General features: G+C 38.0%; 1 protein-coding gene across 1 annotated transcript; it reads right to left on the reverse strand.

Annotated features, from left to right (window-relative positions):
• Positions 1-17: 17 nt before the first annotated feature.
• On the reverse strand, positions 18-20,543 carry Mi-2 (chromodomain-helicase-DNA-binding protein Mi-2 homolog). Its single transcript, XM_073087898.1, has 20 exons — positions 20,353-20,543; positions 19,856-19,926; positions 19,226-19,348; positions 13,248-13,383; positions 12,860-13,005; positions 12,389-12,562; positions 11,756-11,953; positions 10,692-10,838; positions 10,442-10,567; positions 9,607-9,782; positions 7,743-7,866; positions 7,386-7,535; positions 7,009-7,181; positions 6,387-6,561; positions 2,485-5,928; positions 1,916-2,110; positions 1,322-1,484; positions 728-873; positions 356-416; positions 18-278 (listed from the first exon to the last, which is right to left on the reverse strand). Exons 1-19 carry the CDS (start codon positions 20,387-20,389, stop codon positions 408-410), a joined length of 5,913 nt encoding a protein of 1,970 aa, XP_072943999.1. The 5' UTR covers positions 20,390-20,543; the 3' UTR covers positions 18-278; positions 356-407.
• Positions 20,544-21,033: the final 490 nt, after the last annotated feature.

A 21,033-nucleotide genomic window follows, 5' to 3' on the forward strand; every position in this document is an offset into this window, starting at 1 on the left:
TACAATAAAACATCACATTTTCACTTAATTGTATGTTTATTCAATTTTCATTTTTGGTAAATTAAAAATAAAGATTTCATAAGTCCACAATCACTTACAAAATAAACAAGATTCATACAGATCAGGATGAAATAAATAATATTGTGAGAGTTCTGTTTAATATGACATAACATTATGTTACCTAACTGCACTAATCACTAATTTATCACTTCAAACCCAAGGTGGAACAGGAATCTTGGAAAGCTTAAATCCTAAATATTGATCTATGCGGCCGCTCTCTGAAACAATAGTCTCGCTATAAAATGTTATCATCGATATATTTTAAGTGATCATATTGCAGTAAAAATTAAGTTACCAGCATGCTTGTCAACTTGATAGCGATCTCAATAGCGATGAGTCCCACAGGTTTATGATTTCTGAAAATAAATATTACAATTTTAGAATGTAACAACAAAATTTCAAAATATTCAACAAATCAATAATTTCCAATATTTTGTTTTGTAAGGTTTCCCTTCATGTAAATAATCAATGATCTGTTCGTTTTCAAGGTCATTCGACAGTCAGATCCCATCTAATGCAAATACCTACTGCTCTTTCTTTGCAAATGGAGTGGTTGACGCTTTTGTTGTGATATCTTTGTTATTATACATAATTCCGAGAAAAGAGTACCACAATAACATCCATGACATGTGTTGTCTGTGTAACATGTAATATAAGAGTCACTCACGTTGGAAGAGGCGGTGGCGGCGGGCTGTCCGGGCACGGAGTACTGCGGGCGGAAGTTGGAGAAGTTGGCCGCAGCCGCCGCGGCCGGCGAGAAGCCCGGCAGCGAACCGCCCGACTGGAACCCGCTCGGGAACTGGGGCATCGCCGCTGCACCACAAAATATTATTTATTAAATTACAATAAACTTGTACCTTGGTAAGTTAAATATGGCGATTGAGTGATTGAATATAGTTGTCGAAGTAATAAGTTGGTTTAAATTTTTATAAATATAATTTACCACAGAGTAGCATTTTCATAAAATTTTAATTGAAACTAAAATATGGCCTATATTATTGTGAAATTTATAAATAAATAGGTACATTGAAAGAGAAATTAAAAAAGAAAATATATTAAAATTCGGAATGTTGGTCGCAAATGAATAAATGAAATGTTACAATCATGCAAAAAGAAATTAAGAACTTGTATATTGAGAAATTACGTATGGCACTGATACTTAGTTTCAAAACAAATTCTTGATATACATGTATTTTCCCTACGCGACATGGACAAATATTTCCAATGGCTACTTTCGGTAGATTGAGTTAGAATAGCTCACCCGTGGGCGTGGGGTTGCCGGCGGTGGCGGCGAGGCGCGACAGGATGGAGCGCTCCGACATCTGCAGGCGCTGCGCCACCGGCGGGATGCGCGCCAGCGTAGCCGGCAGCCGCGATACGTCCGACTTCATGTCCGACAGCAGCTCCTCCAGCTGGTTCAGCACCTGCAACCAACAAGGCTCACGATCAAAATATGTATATCGCCCTTTCCTTGTCTACGTAACATAATATAAAAAAATATACTTTTGAATTATATAAAAATATGTAGTGTGTAAGTAATGTGATTACATAAAATAAATATTTAACTAAAGTAACTATAGAAAGTTTTAAAATGTCAAATAGTTTGTTTACAAATTTATTTTTGATAATCCTCTCTTTAATAATTAAACAAATTGAATATGTACAAATTAAAGGAAAATGAAAGATTTAAGCAATAGAATAGACATACAAAGATTAAATTTAAAGTCTGCCATTTAAATCTCAGTAGTATTTATCAGTAAATATCAACAGTAATCTCAATATTTTTTGCATTCGAATGTAACATCCATAGTACATACTTCATACACGCTAAGGTGCTAAGACTAAATTCACCGACCTTGTGCAGCACCGCATTGGCGGGCTTGTTGCCGGCGAGCGACTCCTTGCTGAGGTGCTGGTGCGACTCCGCGAGGCACTCCACCTCGGCGAAGCGCGCGTTGAGCGACATCGCGGGGTGGTTGGGATCCTGCGTGAGGTTCAGGTACGCCGCGCGCCGCAGCTGCTCCTCGATTACCAGCGCCTGCTCCAGCAGCTGAACAACATTCCCACCAATAAGAGATAGCTCTTTTGTAATAATATCATGAATACGCTTTAGTTACGTTTTGTAGATGACACGAACAGGACAGCCACAGAATAAAACATAAATATCAAAACAGGTAAATGAAGCCAAATATGAATGAACCCAGAAAACTAAGCATAATGCCGTTATTAATGAAAACATTGTAGTACATGAAACTATAAACATTTAAATGGGAGAGCAAGTATAATACTACATTCGATTTTACTTAAATCACAGGAAGTATAAAATTCTTAAGTTTTGATATTCGGACAATTTCCATAGACTGTAATAACTATATAAAAAATCTGAATTATTATTTGACACCAAGTAAAGAACGACATATTTACCTTGAAACGCCGCGCCAAGAACTTGTTCTTGATCTCAAGGAAATTTCCCTTGCCAACATCCATCTTGAACGGCTCATTGATGATGGCGAAGCGCAGGTCGTTCTGGATGTCCTGCCAGCGGCCGTAGCCGTGCGTCACGATGCCGGCCAGCAGCCAGTAGTCGTGCCGCCGGTGCCAGATCTCGTACTCCCTGCCGGGCGCGGCCGCTCGCTCTTCGTTCAACCACAACGTATGCAACTCCGTGAAACCGCCATCGGCGATATTGAACATAAACTTCCGGCGTTCAACTTTGAGATCCTCCTCCTCTTTAACTAAGACGACGTCGTCGTCGTCATCCTCCTTCTTATCGTCTTTCGGCTTCTCCGAACCTTCCGATTCGGCCTTATCACTCTTTGCGTCGTCCTTCTTATCGGAGTCGTCCTTCATTTCCTCTTTAATTTTCACAGACTCTTTATCTTCAGATTTCTTGTCCTCCGACTTTTCGTCGTCCTTTGGAGAGTCCTCGTCGACGGACATGCGTCGCTCGGCCTCCTTCTCCTCCTTTACCTCCTTGGGAACTTCCTTCTCTTCCGATTTCTCCTTCTCGTCCTTAATGTCACTGGTATCCATCGGCTCGTCCTTGCAGTCCTTCGAGTCAGATTTATCATCCTTGGTTTCCTCCTTCTCATCTTTCTCAGATCCACCGGGAGTTGGAGCTTGGCCAGAGGCCTGAGTGACTTGTGTGGGTGCAGGTGACGGAGCCGCTGACGTAATCGGAGTGGCTGTCGATGGCGCCGGGCTAGGGGCTGCACTTTCACTCGCTGCACCCGCTATTTTCACGGGTTCGACTGGCTTCCGAATTAGTTCCGGCATGCTGTAATAACCATTAATGTGTTCGAACTCTTGTACCTTCTTTCTGATTAAACTCATTACACCAATTCGTGTTAGGACGTGTTGTCTAGAGAGACCCTCTCTAGGCACGCCGTCGGCGAATGTTTCCGCGTTGTCGGCGCCAGGTTCACAGAGATGGCGCATAAATAAGGAAACGTACGCTTTGAAATTTCGTTCTGATTTTCCGCGCAGATCTCTAACTAGCCACTGCGAGTTAAACGCATCCTGAGGCGGCATGCCGTACCGCATGATCGCGTTGAGGAATGATTTTCTTTGCCTCGCGTTAAAACCGAGGACTTCCATATTGCCGCCGACCCTAGCGAGTAAAGGTGGCAACGGTCTATCTCTTTCTTCACGTCTTTCGAGACGTCGCTTGCTCCTTCGGCTAAGAAGGTCACCATTGTCATTCTTCTCATCAAAGTCGTCATCTTCCTTGTCATCCTCGCTGCCTTGAGAGAAGTCTGAATTGTAATCCGAACCATTTTCTTGCCAAGTCGAGTCCTCTCTGTTTTCTGTTTGTGCAACACTTCCGTCGTTGTAATTCACCTGCTTACGTACTCTTTTACCTTTACCCAATGTTCTGGCCTGATCTTCTTGATGTTGTTCATAATGATGCCTGAGCAGTTTGATCCAGTATGCTGGGTCTGTATTTTCGGCTTCTTGTTTTATAATCTCAGTATCCACTTCTTCTTCACCATCGCCTTCCTTTGTGGAATAACTGGCGACTTTAAATGAACTCAGGTACTCATTAGCCCAAGACTCCTTCTGTTCTATGCCCTCCTTTGAACGATCGAGTAATTCACCAACGGCCTTATCATCGTAATGAATAGCTTCTTCTTTTCCTTCCTCTTCTTTGAATAGTTCTTCGGTACCAAATCTGAGAATGTCATCCAACTCTTGCTTCGTAAAATTGGCGCCTTTACCACCCATACCCGGGCGTACAACTAAATGCGTCAACATCATTTTTCGTTTAGCTACCTGGGTGACTCTCTCTTCCACACTGTTACGAGTTACAAATCGATAAATCATTACTTTGTTAGCTTGTCCGATACGATGTGCACGCGAAAAGGCCTGAATATCGTTATGGGGATTCCAGTCAGAGTCGTAAATGATTACAGTATCGGCGGTCGCCAAGTTAATACCTAAACCACCAGCTCTTGTGGACAGAAGGAAAACAAACTGCTGAGCTCCAGGTGCATTGAACCTATCGATAGCTTCCTGACGGATTGTGCCAGTAATGCCACCATCAATCCTCTCATATTTGTAACCTTCTCCTTCCAAGAAGTCCTCGAGAATATCCAACATTTTCGTCATTTGAGAGAATATTAGGACTCTGTGTCCTTGTTCTTTTAGTTGCTTCAACATCTTTGACATCAAAACCAGTTTTCCGGAAGCCTTAATCAAAGCCTGCGTTTCGTAATTCCCATGAGGACCCAGTGGGGCTTCTTCAGCAGCAACAGGGAACAAGTAAGGATGATTGCAGCATTTCTTTAAATCCATCATCACATTGAGCAAGGAGACTGTCTGACCACCACTTTTAGGATTCAGAGCCTCGTAATTTCTAGTCAAAATATACTTATAATACTTTTTCTGCATAGGCGACAGTTCAACACGAACGATAAATTCTGACTTCGTTGGCATATTCTTGAGCACATCAGCCTTGAGACGACGCAGCATGTGCGGTCCCAACATTTCGTGCAACCTCTTAACTTGTTCCTCCTTCGAAACGTCCGCAAATTCATTTTGGAAAGCGGCAAGATCATTGAATTTGTCCTTGTTCAAAAAGTTAAGTAGATGGAACAATTCTTCGAGATTGTTCTGCAAGGGAGTTCCCGTCAAAAGTAGTTTATAATTTATGTGGTAGCCAGCTAATAGTCTGAAGAATTTAGATTGATTACTCTTTAATCTATGAGCTTCGTCTACAACCAAGACGGCCCATTCAATTGAGCCTAAGCATGTTGAATCAATAGAAATTAACTCATATGACGTAAGGAGTACATTGAATTTAACTTGAGACTTAATTTTGGAAGGTCGTCCGCCTCTGTTGGCGCCGTCGTCAAACGTCAACTCATTCTCTCTTATAACCGCTCTCGAGTCCTTATCACCAACATACGTGATGCAGTATAAATCTGGCGCCCACAACTCGAATTCTCTCTCCCAATTTATAATTGTCGAAAGGGGTACCGATACTAAGAATGGACCCTTGCAATGTCCTTCCTTGAAAAGTGAATAAAGGAATGTGACAGTTTGGATAGTTTTACCGAGACCCATCTCATCGGCAAGAATTGTGTCAATACCTTGACCCCAGGAGTACCTCAACCAATTGAGACCCTCTAACTGGTATGGGTGGAGCTGCATGCCAGTTTCGTAAACAAACGGTGGCTGGTCTTCATATTTTTTATTGAGGTTAGTGGTCGGGCGGTCTGGCGGAGGATTGTACTTCCTGGGTTTCATCTGTAAACCACTGCTGCTCTCATCGTCATCGATAACGTCCTTATTCTTGCTCTTACGGCCCGCCTTCTTGCCCTTGCTTCCCTTTGTTTTACCTTCTGACGTTACGTATGCTCGCATATCCTATAAACAAAACAAAAATATAATAATTACTATACACGAACACAATACCTATAACATTTTCCATTAAAGCAATACAGTTTAAAATTCGTCAGATAACATTGATCGTATTTTTTTTTATAATATAGGAGTAGCAGACGAGCATGCAGTCCACCTGATGGTAAGTGGCTACTGCCGCCCATGGACATCTGAAATCAACCCCAGATAGAATAAGATATTCCTACATGAAGTCGGTCGCAGATGCGCTGCTACTCCTGAAGACTAACCACCTGGAACGCTTCGGAAAAATATATCTCCCATTTTCGACACGCTCAAGACATTCCTTATTTAGAATCAATAAATCTATCCTTACTCTATTTTAGTGTAAAAGAGCATATTGCTAAATACGCGACTTAACGTTAACTTGTCTTTATGATGACTCAATATATGGTTTCATAATAAAATGTTGTCAGACGCGTTACCTGATAGTACTCCATGGCGGCCTTGAGTCCGGCTATGTCCTCGTGCTCCGACTCCCAGGTGGCCTGGTCGTAGGACAGGTCGCGCCACTTCACCAGGTAGTACGTGGTGCCGTCGCGCGACGTGCGGTGGTTGATCACGCGGTGCACTATCAGCCACTCCGGCTTCACGCCGTATCTGCAACGAGGGATTCATAATTGATCATTGAATTCACATGTAGCTGGAGATAAATTTATCAACAAAATTGTTACATAAAAATATTTATTGGACATTACATGTCAATTTACATAGAACAATCTGAATCCTAGTTATTTCGTTAATTTAATATTTATATTTATTCAAATCATTATCTTGTTAGTAATTTATCATTGGATTACATGTTTAAAGTTTAAGTTTAAATAAGTATTAAGGAGCGTTTTTATTACATTGGCAAATAAAATTTTAAAAAATGCTAACCACATACAGGTATATGATTTCTTGCAAAAATATGTAAAAGCAATGGATGCTGTTTGTTACATTAAAATTTCTAGTATTATAACTTAATCTACATGTTAAAAAATACCACTCAATCAGTTATATTGTATCTATATATACAAAAATACAACGTCGAAATTGAAGACCCACCTGTAATATTTCTCCTCTAATGCCTTCTCATCGGGATCCTGATCCTGGTGATGTTTGTTCTTAAGTCGCTTACGCATCTCCCGCTCCTCAATGGGCTCGTCCAGCTTGGGCGGCTCCTCAGGGTCCGATTTGCGCATGTAGTAGCGGTACATCAGCGGATGGAACACGTCCAACTGAAAATGTAAGTTTATTGTTAATATTACATATTTACAAATACACGAGTATTTACGAGAAGCGAACAGGAGTTAAATATGTTTGCATCCTAATTATGATCATCTGGTCTCCCTTACAAAGCTCTTCAATGAGAAGAAAGTAGCACTGAACACAACTGTTACAAGGCAGAAATAAAATGTATTGTTTGCAATTAACTCAATCACCTGTATCTCGGATATCCAACTGCAATGCCAGTAGGAGCGCTCGTGCCACTTGACGAAGAACTCGCGCGAGCGCGGCGCCTTCGATTTGGCCGACTGCTCCTTCCATCGCCACGTCAGGATCTTCGCAACTTTCCCATCCAATGGAGGACACTAGAATACACAATACAACACATATTGTCATATATTATTCACTTTAATTCGATGAAAATCTAAAAACATAACATGATTTTACTTATTAATATGTTATGTACAATAAAAGTATAAATTTGAAAGTATAAGTCACTTTGTAATACTAAAAATACTTTTTAAATACAGAGGGGTTAAGACAGGTTGGTAAATAATTATGATTATACTCACACTACACCTTGGACATTTCCATTCCCCATCAGGTACTTCTTCCAGCGGTGGGTTCAGACAGAAGCGATGATATGCCGATGGACAAGAATCACAGCACAACAGCTCACCACCGTCCTTGCATATTCTGTCAATGTTAAGAAATAGTATAATAGTGAATAAGTACAATAAATGGACCATATAAAGGTATTTTACAAGTTTAGAAGTACATTTCATTTTGCTATTTCAAAAGTGGGAGAGGTTTGAAGGTTTGATGTTGTTTATTACAATAAGGGCCGATTTTTCAATTCTCAAATTACTCTCCAGATAGTTAACTGACGCGTAAAATTAACTGGCTGCTTAACAAAGGAGTAAAAATTTTCAATTTTTCAATCATTTTTTATCCGAGCAGTAGCTATCTATCTGTTGTCTATGCATTTCTGTTGCTAATTTCACTCTAAATGTACGCAAGCGAGATGCACATATACAATCACTGCAATGTTAGACTGAAATAAGGTAGAAGTTAATGTTTTACATTGACATACACGTCAAAAGGGATGTCAATTGTGTTTGTTGGTGCATATTTTCGACTTGGTGTTCGTTTCTTTATTTGTGTATTGGGGTTAAAATGAAACAAAAATGGATATAAAAAAACGTGAACAATCTTGCGCTGAAAAGCAAAATGACCCCAGGAAATTAAGAGCTGCAAGGCATGAACTAGTGTGTTTTCATTAAGAAATTACTAATAAAGAACATTTATCTGTTGCAGAAGAGCATGAGTTAAATAATAATATAATATAAAATAATATAAATATGTTTGTTATTACTTTATAAATAAAAATAATAATAATAATCAATATGTATTTATTTTAAAAGTATTACACCAATTTAAAACAATCAATAAGTAGACAAGAACTCTCTTCACCTCATTGGTGATTCAAAATATTCAAGTACACGGTCCCTTGTGTTCTAACACACTGTGTGTGTACTGTTTGTTCCCTCATTGTCAGCATATTCTGCTGAAAAAACCGGATGTGGTGGCATCAGTACCTCGGAGCCTCTAGGAGGCTCTCCTCCATTTTAATTGCGTGCCATATTATGCAATATTGCTACAGCCACAATTATGCTAGTGCTAGAGGTTAGGTTACATCTAAGTTCAATCCAATACTTAGAATAGGGAATATCCGCTTCCATACACCAAAGCACCTTATAACATCTCTGCTCTGTATATGAGACTCATTATACAATTGTTCAACTCGCGTACGGGGATTGCTGAATGGGGTCAATAAGTAATTATTTAAGAAATATCCACTGTCTCCGAGCACAATTCCATTACTAAAGTCACCATTATCACCGCAATATTACATCAACAACATCAGACCAATAAATGACAAATTACATAACCACAAAATGTCATAGAAAACTGATAGATAAATCCTCAGATATATCTTAACTGGCCCTCCAAGCAACAGTTAAACTTATCCGTCAGTTAGCGGTTTTATTCGACTGATAACCTCTATCTGATGATTGAAAAATAAAAATCTTATTATCTGTCAAATAAATTTTATTCGATAGATAAAGTCCACTATCTGAGAATTGAAAAATCGGCCCTAAATATAAAATTTTACTTATTTAAATAAATAAATAATAAACATATTCTCCTGTTCCATCTGGTGTTGGACACAGATGTTTAAGGACAGTGGAAATAATTCTTCTTCATAACGAAACACCTTATGAAGTGGCGGTAGATCCATAGACATTCAAAAAGAGTTCATGTAAAGAACCTATTTTGAATAAAAACATTTGATTTTATTTGACATTTCAAGATCAACCAGATAACCTGAATGCTCATTCCCTGCTTTCTTTAAAACAATAGCATGATCATCACCTGCAAAACTCCTGATGCTCGTCATCCTCCTCCTGGTCCTGGTTGCCTTCGGCCTCGCAGTGCGGGCACGACCAGCGGCCCTCGGGCGTCTCCTCCAGCTCGGGGTCGAGGCACACCAGGTGGTACGCGCGCGGGCACGTGTCGCACAATATGATCTCGCCGCCCTGCTGGCACACCTGTGAGGGACAAACGAACGTTTTCAAAATGAATTACATATGCACATAAATTGGTTTAGTGTCTCAAAAAAAATGTTTGGCCTACTGTGTAAAGGTAACAAATCTCGAGATATTATGTAATCTAATGCCTGGTTTTCATGAAGTGACGACCCGCGTTGTGGAGCGGTCACCGTAACGGTCTGACGCGCGATGGGTTTCGGGTTCGATCCCTGGCCAGACAGATATCTGAATGTTGAATTTAGATATCTGTTCTGGCTCTGGGTGTTTCTGTATTCGTCCTTGTGTCCATGGCACCCACGACACAGGGAATCATAGTATGGGGCTATGAGTATAGAAAGCGTTTATTTAGATTTTTTTCCAGATTCATTCACACATTCTGTATGTGATAGCTTTGCGAAAACAAAAATTTTATGACTTATTCTGTGTGAATGAAACAATTGTATATAAACTTCTATCTTAATATAAAAGACAAACTGAGTTTAACCTGATTGGTTTTAAGCTTTTAAGCATTTATAATCAACATTTGTAATTATCGTCTTTTTATTATAACATCAATTTAACCCCGTAATAAAAAAAGGAGTTACGATATTTCTATTCAAACTTATTAATAATAACCTTCTAGTATAGTACATTTTAGTAAATAATTAATTGATACATACCTCACAATAATCCTGATGTTCCTGCTCTCCCTCTGTACCATCTGGAAACTTGTTTGTTGTCTTCATTTTCTTCTTCTTTTTGCTCTTGTTTCCAATTTTGGTCTTAGCCTTCTTCTTGGGTAGTGGCTGTGTAAAGAAATGAAAATTATAAGAGATTTCTGTCTAAACTAAAACATTTCAGTCAAGAAGTTAATATACACATTAAGTTCTAAGTTTCAATTAGTTACTTATGAACTTTATAAATACATACTGGAAGATTAGGATCTTCCTCTTTAATTGCCACAGTTTCTTCAGGTCCAGCACTGAATGGCTTGGGCTCGTCTGCCTCAGCCAACATCTGTTCGAATTCCGCATCGGAATCTGTGTTTGCGCCTGCACTACCTTCTTGGTCTTCTTCCTGTAAATATAAATGACAATTATAATTATGGCATTTAAAATGATTATATTACCCTTAGAACGAGAACTCAGAGTTTATCTTCCGCCTCCGCACGCTTGAGACTCGAAATATATGTACTTAGCAAGTATCTAAATGATAAGTATAAAAAAAGTTGTATTGAATATTCGCTAAGTACAAAAAAAAGAAAAAGCTTAAATAAAAGTATGTAATTTTACTTGGAAGTATTTGGTACTCCCCACGATGCCTATCAGTTATCCGCACGGGGTCGGTTTTTAACCCGAACTAGAGAATATGGGTCTGTGTTCGTGCGCGGCGTACGCGTCATTTTTGGCGAGCAACTAGACAGATCGTCCGGGTGTATAGCCGCGTCAAAGTTCTAGTACACGCTGAAGTTGTTGCGCGCAGCTGTAGTCAGAGAGCCAATGCGGTCGAACACAACTACGAGCATATACTCAGTAGCAACAGTAAGGGTACACTAACACAGCTACTTACACGTGGGCGAAAGAGGGTAGCGGACGGATGCCAGTGTCACGCTGTCTTCGTCCCGCTAATATCTACAATTCGCTGTTGCGACGCGACTCGTTTCTACATTCAGAGCGGACTAGAATTCGGCGAGGACTCTATAATCCTTTTATTTTAATATATAATATAGGAGTAGCATAGGAGCATGAAGTCCACCTGATGGTAAGTGGCTACCGCCGCTCATGGACGTCTGTAATGAATTCCAGATAGGATTAGATTTTTCTACCTGAGGTCGGCCAAAGATGCGCCGCTACTCTGAGGAGTAAGCTGAAACACCTCAGAAATGTATGTCTCCCTTACCACACCCTTCAAAACGGAACACAGCAGCGCCTAACACTGCTGTTATAAGGCAGAAATAGGTGTGCATGCTGCATAATAATAAAACATATACGTACGCTGCTGGTCCGCTTGCGCTTGCTGAACTTGATCTTGAGCGTGGGCACCTTGGGCTTGCGGCCGGGCTTGCCGCGCGGCGCGGCGCCGGGCTGGCGCGGCTTGCGGCCGCGCTTGCGGGGCGCCGGCGTGCCCTCGTCGCTCACCGCCGTCTCCTCCTCCTCCTCGTCCTCGTGCTCGTCCGTCGCCTCCTCTACCGGCTAAAAGCCCAAGGGATATATTGATAGGTTGATACGGTCATAGTGTTGTGTACAAAAATATAAGAATGTAATAAATTCTGCACGGTCATTTTTGCCGCATACGTGCAAAATGTGAAATGAACTTCCTCCTGAGGTATTCCCATAGGACTATGACATGGGGCGCTTCAAGAGGGGTGTAAAAAGAGCTCTCCTTTAAAGCCGGCGATGCATTAGCGACTCCTCTGGTGTTGCAAATGTCCATAGGCGACGGTGACTGCCCTTATCGTTATGTTAAATATAAAAAATACTTTTTTTTCCATGAAATTTTCTTTCAGAGTTCAAAATTTAACAATTAACACCAAACAAGCAATTATTTTTCCTTGTTTCTAAAATATTATTAAAATTTAGTTCGAAAACATTGTTTGCAAGTAAAGAAGAACTTATGATATTGCATACTTTAGCTTCCTTAGGCGCACGTCCGGGCCGTTTGGGCGTGTAGTCAGACGCGTTCGATGTGTTGGTGTTCTCCTCTGAACCCATGTTCTGAGACCCGCCGCCGAGGTGAGGGTTAGTCTCGCAGAACAATCGCCACTTGGCTGCTACTAACATCATCAGCTTTGATACTGGGACCTGTTTTGTAAGTAAAATAATATAATACCGTAAAACATTATTTTTTACCATTAAATAACTCTGTAAGAAAATAAAGTTAGTAATATAGAGAGATCTTAATAAATACAGAAAATTTAACACTTCTCTTACTAAATTTGTTGTGTTTAGATTTTCCAGAAGATGGGTCAGCCACTAAGATTAGCATTTGAAGCGCCAAGAATTAAGTTCAAAAATCATATATTTTTTATTAAATACACAATTAATTATTAAATAGACAAAAATTTAAACAATTATGTGCTATGCTATTGTTTTACTTACCTTTGGATTCTCTTTCACAAGCAGTGGCCGCACATGTTGTTGGAAAAGCTTATAAGAAGTCAAATTTTCCAGGTCTGCATCAGTGTATACAATTTCCACATCAGTGAGGCCAAATGAGGAGCATACCTCATCTACTGTTGGCATACCTGTAAGATCAACAATATGTTATTATAGCTGAAAATATAATTGTATTGAAAATGCCAATAGTATGAATGGAATATTATATTCTCATGTGCCATGGTTTATATCAAAATTAAAGGTATTGTTACATCTAGCTAAAATTACATATAGCGAAAATTCGTCGTTAAGTGGCTATCACATTTCATGAAACATGGAAAATAATGAGATTTAGATTTAATATGATTTTGTAGATGCAGTATAGCCTTACCAGATCCTGAATCAGATGCAGTCGCAGACGTATTGTGCTTGCTGCCGCGACCCTTGCGCGATTTCTTGGTAGACATCGCGCTGAGAGCGTAATCACTGTCGCCCTCCGCTTCGATCTCCAGACCGAAGTCGTCATCCTGTGTAGGAACAATAGTCGCTTAGTACTAATATCCCGTCGGTAACACTGGCTGCTTTTTCAATGTAGCTTCTATCACATATGAAATTCATGCACTAGCTTGTTATTTTAATATTTGTAATTTTATTTGCTTACATATTTCTATAGAAAAACATTTATTTCTCGGTTTTTTTTTCTGTCTGTATAGGCTAAGGTAGAAATCTATTTAACTAATGTTGAGGTAGCATTTATGCAAAGATGTAAGAAGCTCATATCAATTAAAATATCAGGTTTTGTGTCATTATATATGGAAATGTTTTCTTTTTTGCAAATCGTGTATCGCTTTTTATGGTTATTTTTACTTTTAACGCCATTCTACGCATTATTTCACCTGCATGCGGCGAACTTGGATTTGTGCAATAAGCGCAATACAAATTTACGAACTATATGAAAAAAATAAAAATCATCTTTAAGTAATTGAAATAGACTATGATTATGAAAATTGTAAAGATTAAAATATAATTATAGGAGCGGCTGAAAAACAGCACTACTCGAATCCCTGATTCTGAGACAGCAATGCTGAGCCGAATTCCTTTTGTATTAATTCCTTCCATATTAATATTACTGTAAAATGTACATTTATTCTTTGTGTAACTGTGTTATTATGGCAATAAACGTTTATTATTATTATTATTATTTTTATATAAGTGCTTTATCTCCCTCTTTTGAAGGGGTAGAGGATATGCCATGCGGACCTAAGTCAAGCATGACATATTAAATAGCGTAAGTTGAAGAGACAGACGACGACGTGAGAAACTTGCGAGCTATACGGCAGGTGTTGAGGATTGTAGCTTTCTGCAGCAAGTGACGTGAGTGTGTAGGCATACTGAGGATATCGAGGCTTTGTGTGAGAGTTTTGGGTATCATTCCAGTGGACGATAAAACTATGGGAACGATATGAACAATACGCGCTTTCCATTGAGTTTTTAGTTCAATGGCTAAGTCTTGATATTTTGCAAGCTTTTCCGATATTGTAGTTTGTATATTATGGCTGTTAGGGATGGCTATGTCAATGATGTATACAATGTTACTTTTCTTATCGTGCAAAGTTACATCAGGTCTATTAAAGTGAATGGTCTTATCTGTTATTATAGTCCGGTCCCAGTAAATTTTGGAATTTTGGTTTTCTAATATTGTGGCTGGTTTATACTTATAATATGGACTCTTTTTAAGAATGAAGTTATATTTATGTGCTAAATGTTGGTGAACTATTGCAGCTACTTGGTCATGACGATGTTTGTAATCAGATTGTACAAGGGATTTACAGGCGCCGGTAATATGTTGTATAGTTTCTGGAGCTGAATTACAGTGTCTGCATAAATCTGAGATTTGGTTGGTGTCTTTAATGATAAATTTCCTATAATTTTTGGTGGAAATTATCTGATCCTGTATAGCGAGCATAAAACCTTCTGTCTCGGGAAACAGTTCCCCTCTCATGAGCCAATCGTTCGATTTTTCTTTATCGACGTAATTATGACTCAGATCGGTTCGGTGCCTTCCATGTAAAGATTTACCAACCCATTTCGCTATTTTCTGGTCAACAGTAATGAGTGCCTCATTAGGTTGTGGATTTGTGTTTGTTAAGTTCAATGGCGTGAGTTTATTATCTATTTCTGTTACCTGTTTATGAAGAAGTGACTGTTGTGATTTACTGTGAAAATAGTCTCGAAGTGAAGATATCTGTTTATTATGTAAATTTTGTATGTCTATAATACCTCTGCCACCTTCTTTTCTTGGTAATGTGAGTCTTTCTATTGAGGATTTGGGATGGTGTTTTCTGTGCTTTGTCATATGTGTATTTATTGTTCGTTGTAAGTTCTTAAGATTTGATTGTGACCAATTAATGATTCCAAATGAGTAAGTCAATATAGGAATACAAAATGTGTTGATAGCTTTAACAATATTTCTAGAATTAAGGTGAGTTTTAAGTACTAGGTTGAGACGATGTTTGAATTTATTTGTAAGTTCTGCTTTAGTTTCTTTTTGTAGTATTTTCCTCGACTGTTTAAATCCTAAGTATTTGTAAGCACTGTTCCCGTCCATTGGTTCAATATCCTGACCGGTCTCTAGGGCGTATCTGTTACTTTCGATTTGTCCTTTGTTTATTGATAGAATTTTGCATTTGTCGACACCAAATTCCATGCATATATCAGTTGAAAATTTTTGGGCCAAGTCTGCTAATTGGAAAAGATCATTTACATTACCGGCATATAATTTAATGTCGTCCATATAGAAGAGGTGCGTTAGTGAGAACCGATTTTCAGTAGTTATTAAATTATATCCGGCACTAGTATTGTTAAGAAGTGTAGAGAGTGGGTTTAAGGCTAAACAAAACCACAATGGGCTAAGTGCATCGCCTTGAAAGATGCCCCGAAGGATGCGGATGGGATCAGTAGTAATTGTTGAAGAGGGTTGCCTGATTTTGAGAACGGTTTTCCAATTTTTCATGGAGGTTTCTAGAAATTCTACAATGATCGGGTTAATTTTATAAAGTTGAAGGATCTGTAATAACCAGCTATGTGGGACAGAATCGAAAGCTTTGCGATAATCTATAAACATAGTGTGAATATCGAATTTTTTGGAGTAGGCTTGGTTAATTACTATTGCATCTATTGTAAGTTGCTCTTTACATCCTTGGCTGTTCTTTCTACAGCCTTTTTGCTGTTCTACAAGAATGTCGTTGTCGGATAAATGAGAATAAATGGTTTTGCTAATACAAGCAGTTAGGATTTTATAAACGGTTTGTAAGCAAGTTATAGGTCTATATTTCGAGGGGTCAACTGTATTGCTTTCTTTAGGTAGCATGTAAGTTACTCCATGTGTGATGTATTGGGGCATTAACTGTGGTGATTAAATGAATTTGTTAAGATGACTATGTAAATATGGATAAATGCTAGTGAATTTTTTATACCAGTAATTGTGTATGTTATCCGTTCCAGGTGATTTCCAATTATGTGTGCCTTTAATTACGTGTACGAATGTTTCAAATGTAATATGTTCGAAAAGCATTTGGGGAATGTGCTTGCTTGCTTCATCGATAACTTTTATCCATTCTGCTTTTAGATTATGCTGAACAGGGTTTTCCCAAATATCACTCCAAAAATTATGTAGGTTTCTCGGTGTTGGTCCTATACTTTCTTGTCTTGCATTGACATTTTGTTTATTAGATGTGAGACCTCTATAAAAAGCTTTTTCTGTGTTAGTAAATTGTGCATTTTGCTTCTTTCTGGCGGTGCATGTAATATATCTTTTTAATCTACTAGATGCTGTGTTTAACTTTTGTTTTAAAGTGTCCATGAAATGTTCCAATTCAGTATTTATGTTTTCATGTTGAGCATGTACCTGATATTTTGTCTTTATTTTTTCTACTGCTGTTTTAACTCTATTGCCCCTATTTCCATGAATGTATTGTGTAAGTCTGCCTATTTCTGCTCTAAAAATCTCTATTTTGCTCTCAAGTCTTTTCTGCCATGGTGGCTTTGTATCTCTGCTATTTGTACTAACGGAATTAATTTTAGTGCCATTGCATATTACTGCTGTATAAGCGGCCGAGTATAAAATTGTTTGAAAAGTTATGAAATCTTGGCCCTCGGTTAAAACAGCAGGTAAGATATTTTTATCGATATAATCAACTATTAATGCTAACTTTTTCGAAGATTTTTGTCGAGGTAAATATGGTCTCATTGTTGGCTCTGTATTATTGAAAGTGTCGAACGCTAAGTTAAAATGTTTTTTAATTTTCTCGTGGTCTATAAAATTGCTATTGTTGTTTGTATGAATTTCTTTTTCTGCAAAATTTGAATGTAATACTTCTGAAAGCTGTGGGTTATTTTCGTTTGTTGTTATTTGTGTTGTGTCTGTAATTATTTGTAATGGTGTATTCGGTAGGTGACTTTCGTTAAACTGTGTGAGAGTGTTTGATTTTTGTAATTGTGTTTCAACTTCATGTCTTATTTCAAGTATTTTAGCTGCAGTTAACATTTTGTTATTCACTATAACTCTTCTTTGGTCAGATATCCTTTGTTCAGATAGGTGTGCTAAGTGTGGGTAGATTTGAATGAATTTGTCGTGTAATTTTTTTCGGTGTGCTGTCATGTTGGTTTCTAATTCAGTTATTTCATAATAAATGCGGAGTATTGTCTCATTTATATCGTCTGACCATCGCATCCTAGCTGACGTTTGTGTTAGTGTGGGAAGTGGTTGCTCGTTTTGCTGTAAATATTTAGTGACTTCATCTTTTATTTCTTGAAGTGTGTTGGTCGACAGTAGTTTATTGTTAACTATGGCTCTGCGTTGATCTCCTATGTTTTGTTTGGATGCACTCATTTCCGGGTATTTTTCTATAAAGGCTTTGTGTAACGGGTCTAAGTATCCTCTCGTGTGCGTTTCGAGTCTCGTTGTGATGAGATAGGTGCGCCATATGAACATATTCATTTCAATAGTCCATTTTCGTCTCGCGCGTAATTTGGCAGTAGTGGGTTCATTATGGGAGGCGTTTGCCTCTTGAACAACATCTACTGACAGTGTTGGTGACGATGATGATGATGATGATGAGGATAATGGTACTGATAAAGAGCGATCAAGATAAGAAGGATTTTGGAATGGGTTAGGAGAAGAGGTGGGTGATGGGAAGAGACTGCTTAAAGGTGAAGAATTTGATGGACTACTAGGATGAGAAATGATATCGGCTGTAGCATGTTTTTCGGTAGGAGTCCGCCTGTTCAACTCCTCACCGCCGATGGTTCGCATGCTGGAGCATCCAGCATCGGCTCCAGATGCGCCCCGGCGACCCCCGGGTAGCGGCCGTAAATTATAAACTCTTTTACTCATTTCTCCATTAAAGGGTTACCTTTACCTTGTTAGCTACGTAAGTATTTTGAATACGCGTGTCCGCCCCCCACGTGGCCAGGTGTTCGGCTCGGACGTAAGGTAGGATTTTAGGGGGCTTATTATTATTATTATTATTATTAAAAACAAGCAAAAGCCACAAGATTTTTGAAATATACATATAAAAACAAATGGATATGTTAAACAGTATTTTGAAATCTTAAGATAGATACTGTCATAATTCACTTAAAGTAAATAATACAGAAGTAGGCAGTTCAATGTTAGGCAGTTATTAAATTAATATTATTGAAATAATTTCAATTTGTATGTTTGAGAACATCCTCCAATATTTTCCTTTCACACACTATAGCAACAGTAAATAGATAAGTTGGCTGATTTTATGAGTTATCTGATCACAATCTGATAATCACCTACATGACGCTATGAATACACTACATTTTAGTACTTGTTGAGCAATCCTTAACATTTCATTATAATCAGATATATTTACCTCTTGAGCTTGACTTGATATGGTCAATGTGACTTATTTATGACAAATAAATAATTTCATCTCATTGAAAGTGATTTGATTGGTGTTCTTAAAAGAATATAGCTCATGGTTATATTATAACATATGTAGCATATGCATGCAATTTTAATTGTCTGTATCATAATAATATTTAGTTGCAGACTTGTTGGCTAATGGCTGCTAAGATGTCTTTTCTATTGCTATTGCTAAGACTTCAATAATGTGTATGTAATCCATGGAAATAAATTACCTTTAAGGAATTTGGTTTACATTCTCATCTAATTGTTCATTTATAAGTTATAATTCAGACATTCTGATTTATTTATTCATTTACAAATGTTGATAATTAGCTAACAGTGATGCCTGTGTTTTAAGTAGTGACTTAGTGACAAAAGTATATTAACACATTTATCCCTACAGATCTACATGTATCTTAAGTTACACTTACTTCTTCACTTTCATTCTTTCGCTTCTTCTTTTTCTTTCTTCCCTTCTTCTCTTCGCCGCGGGCCTTTCTTTTCTTTCCCTTTTTCTTCTTTCTGCCATCCTCGGGTGAGTAGTCATCATCCTCCTAATGAAAGTACAAATTACAATGTCCTACTTTAATTTTGAATTTTAATCTCAATACACATTTGCTTTTTGATATGTATAGTACTATGAAGTCTAGTGAGAAGGCCTACATCCAGCAGTGGGTAGCAACGGGCTAAAGAAGAAGATAAGTATTATGGATATAGAATAACTGGATCTGACTCAAAATCCAAAAGTTGTTATAATGATTATAATTGTATTATATATCATTTAAAGTAAAAAAAACTGTAAACACATATAAATTGTAAACAATAATAATATGGAATGTACAGTATACATTCAAAAATATGAAAAGTATAATTAGAACAAAAATTGAATTTAATTCTAATAAAAATTATTGAAAATTACATAAAATAATGAAAGTAATGCAAAATAGTGTCTAATTTCAAGACCAATGTTAACAACCTCAATGTAGGTCAAAGTCAGCTAAATTAGTGGGGGACAAAATTTAATGTTGGGGATACTAAAGTTATTGAAATTTGCAATTTACCTTTGGTGGAGCTTCATCACTTTCGGCCGAATTCTCGTTCTGACCCTCACCTTCTTCCACATCCTCGTCGCCTGGAACGATCATTCAAAATAAACTGGTCAAACCACTCGGCACATGCAATACACCTGTGAACCACTCCAAATGCACCAGGAACTAACGATTCTAGCGGTACCCGCGCACTCCCGACCGTAAGGTCACTAATCCCTTTGTTTGGCGGCGTCCATTTTGTTAAGTAGTAATGAGGGGGATAATGCATGTTCTTTTCTGTCACAAACTGCCACATAAAAATATTTACAACCATCCCACAACAAATACGCCATAATAACCCCCAATTGATTCTTCTGATACCGTGCGACTAATGTTTATGCAGGTTAGTGCTTACAACTTAAAATGAAACTGAAAATTTTCGAATTTTTAATTGCTTACCGCAAGTAAACATATGATACCGCTATTCGCGGCTTACCTATGACATGCTAGTTACAAAATTGACTCTTTACCTGCAAAAGAACCGTCTACTTCATCGTCTGATGCCATTTAGATCACAATTTAACACAACCTACGACGAGATGATAGATTATAATCTGGAAAAGATAAAGGACGCGCAGTTTTTGCGACAAATGGTAATTAATTCAGAAATTGATGCCGCCGTCACTACGACGAACTAGCGTGCAACAGCGACATTTGCCTTCTCGCTCTCACACGTGGGAAAAGAAAAAAGAAATTTTTACTTTACAGTACAAAAAATTAAAATTCTACCATGAAATATATTCAGAATATTTGCTGAAAATTAAGTTCAGTTCCACGGTGCTGTAGTGTATTTTGTAGTTATACTTGATATTATAGTTTAAATACATTTCTATTTAATGTTGTTTCTATGTAATTTGTAATAAAATTACTTATAAGTATACTAATAAAATCGCAAGTTATTTCCCTTCAAATGTTAATGTCGTTATTATCTACTAAAAGTAGACTTTTATGAAATTGTTGTTATGGCAATACGTCTATATGATATAAAGGTTTACGTAGATTTAAAACAAGACGCCGCGTAACGCATCATATTGCAAAAATAATTCTGCGCATACAGCATTTCTGTGCCTTTACAGCATAGAACTACAATATTTGGACATCGTGGCATAATATAAAATAAAACTAAAAGTAAGTAAAATTGTAAAATTAGT

The sequence above is a fragment of the Epargyreus clarus genome, unplaced genomic scaffold (assembly GCF_041222505.1).
Source record: "Epargyreus clarus isolate Ecla_fem2 unplaced genomic scaffold, WU_Ecla_fem_2.2 ptg000026l, whole genome shotgun sequence".
Taxonomy (NCBI): domain Eukaryota; kingdom Metazoa; phylum Arthropoda; class Insecta; order Lepidoptera; family Hesperiidae; genus Epargyreus; species Epargyreus clarus.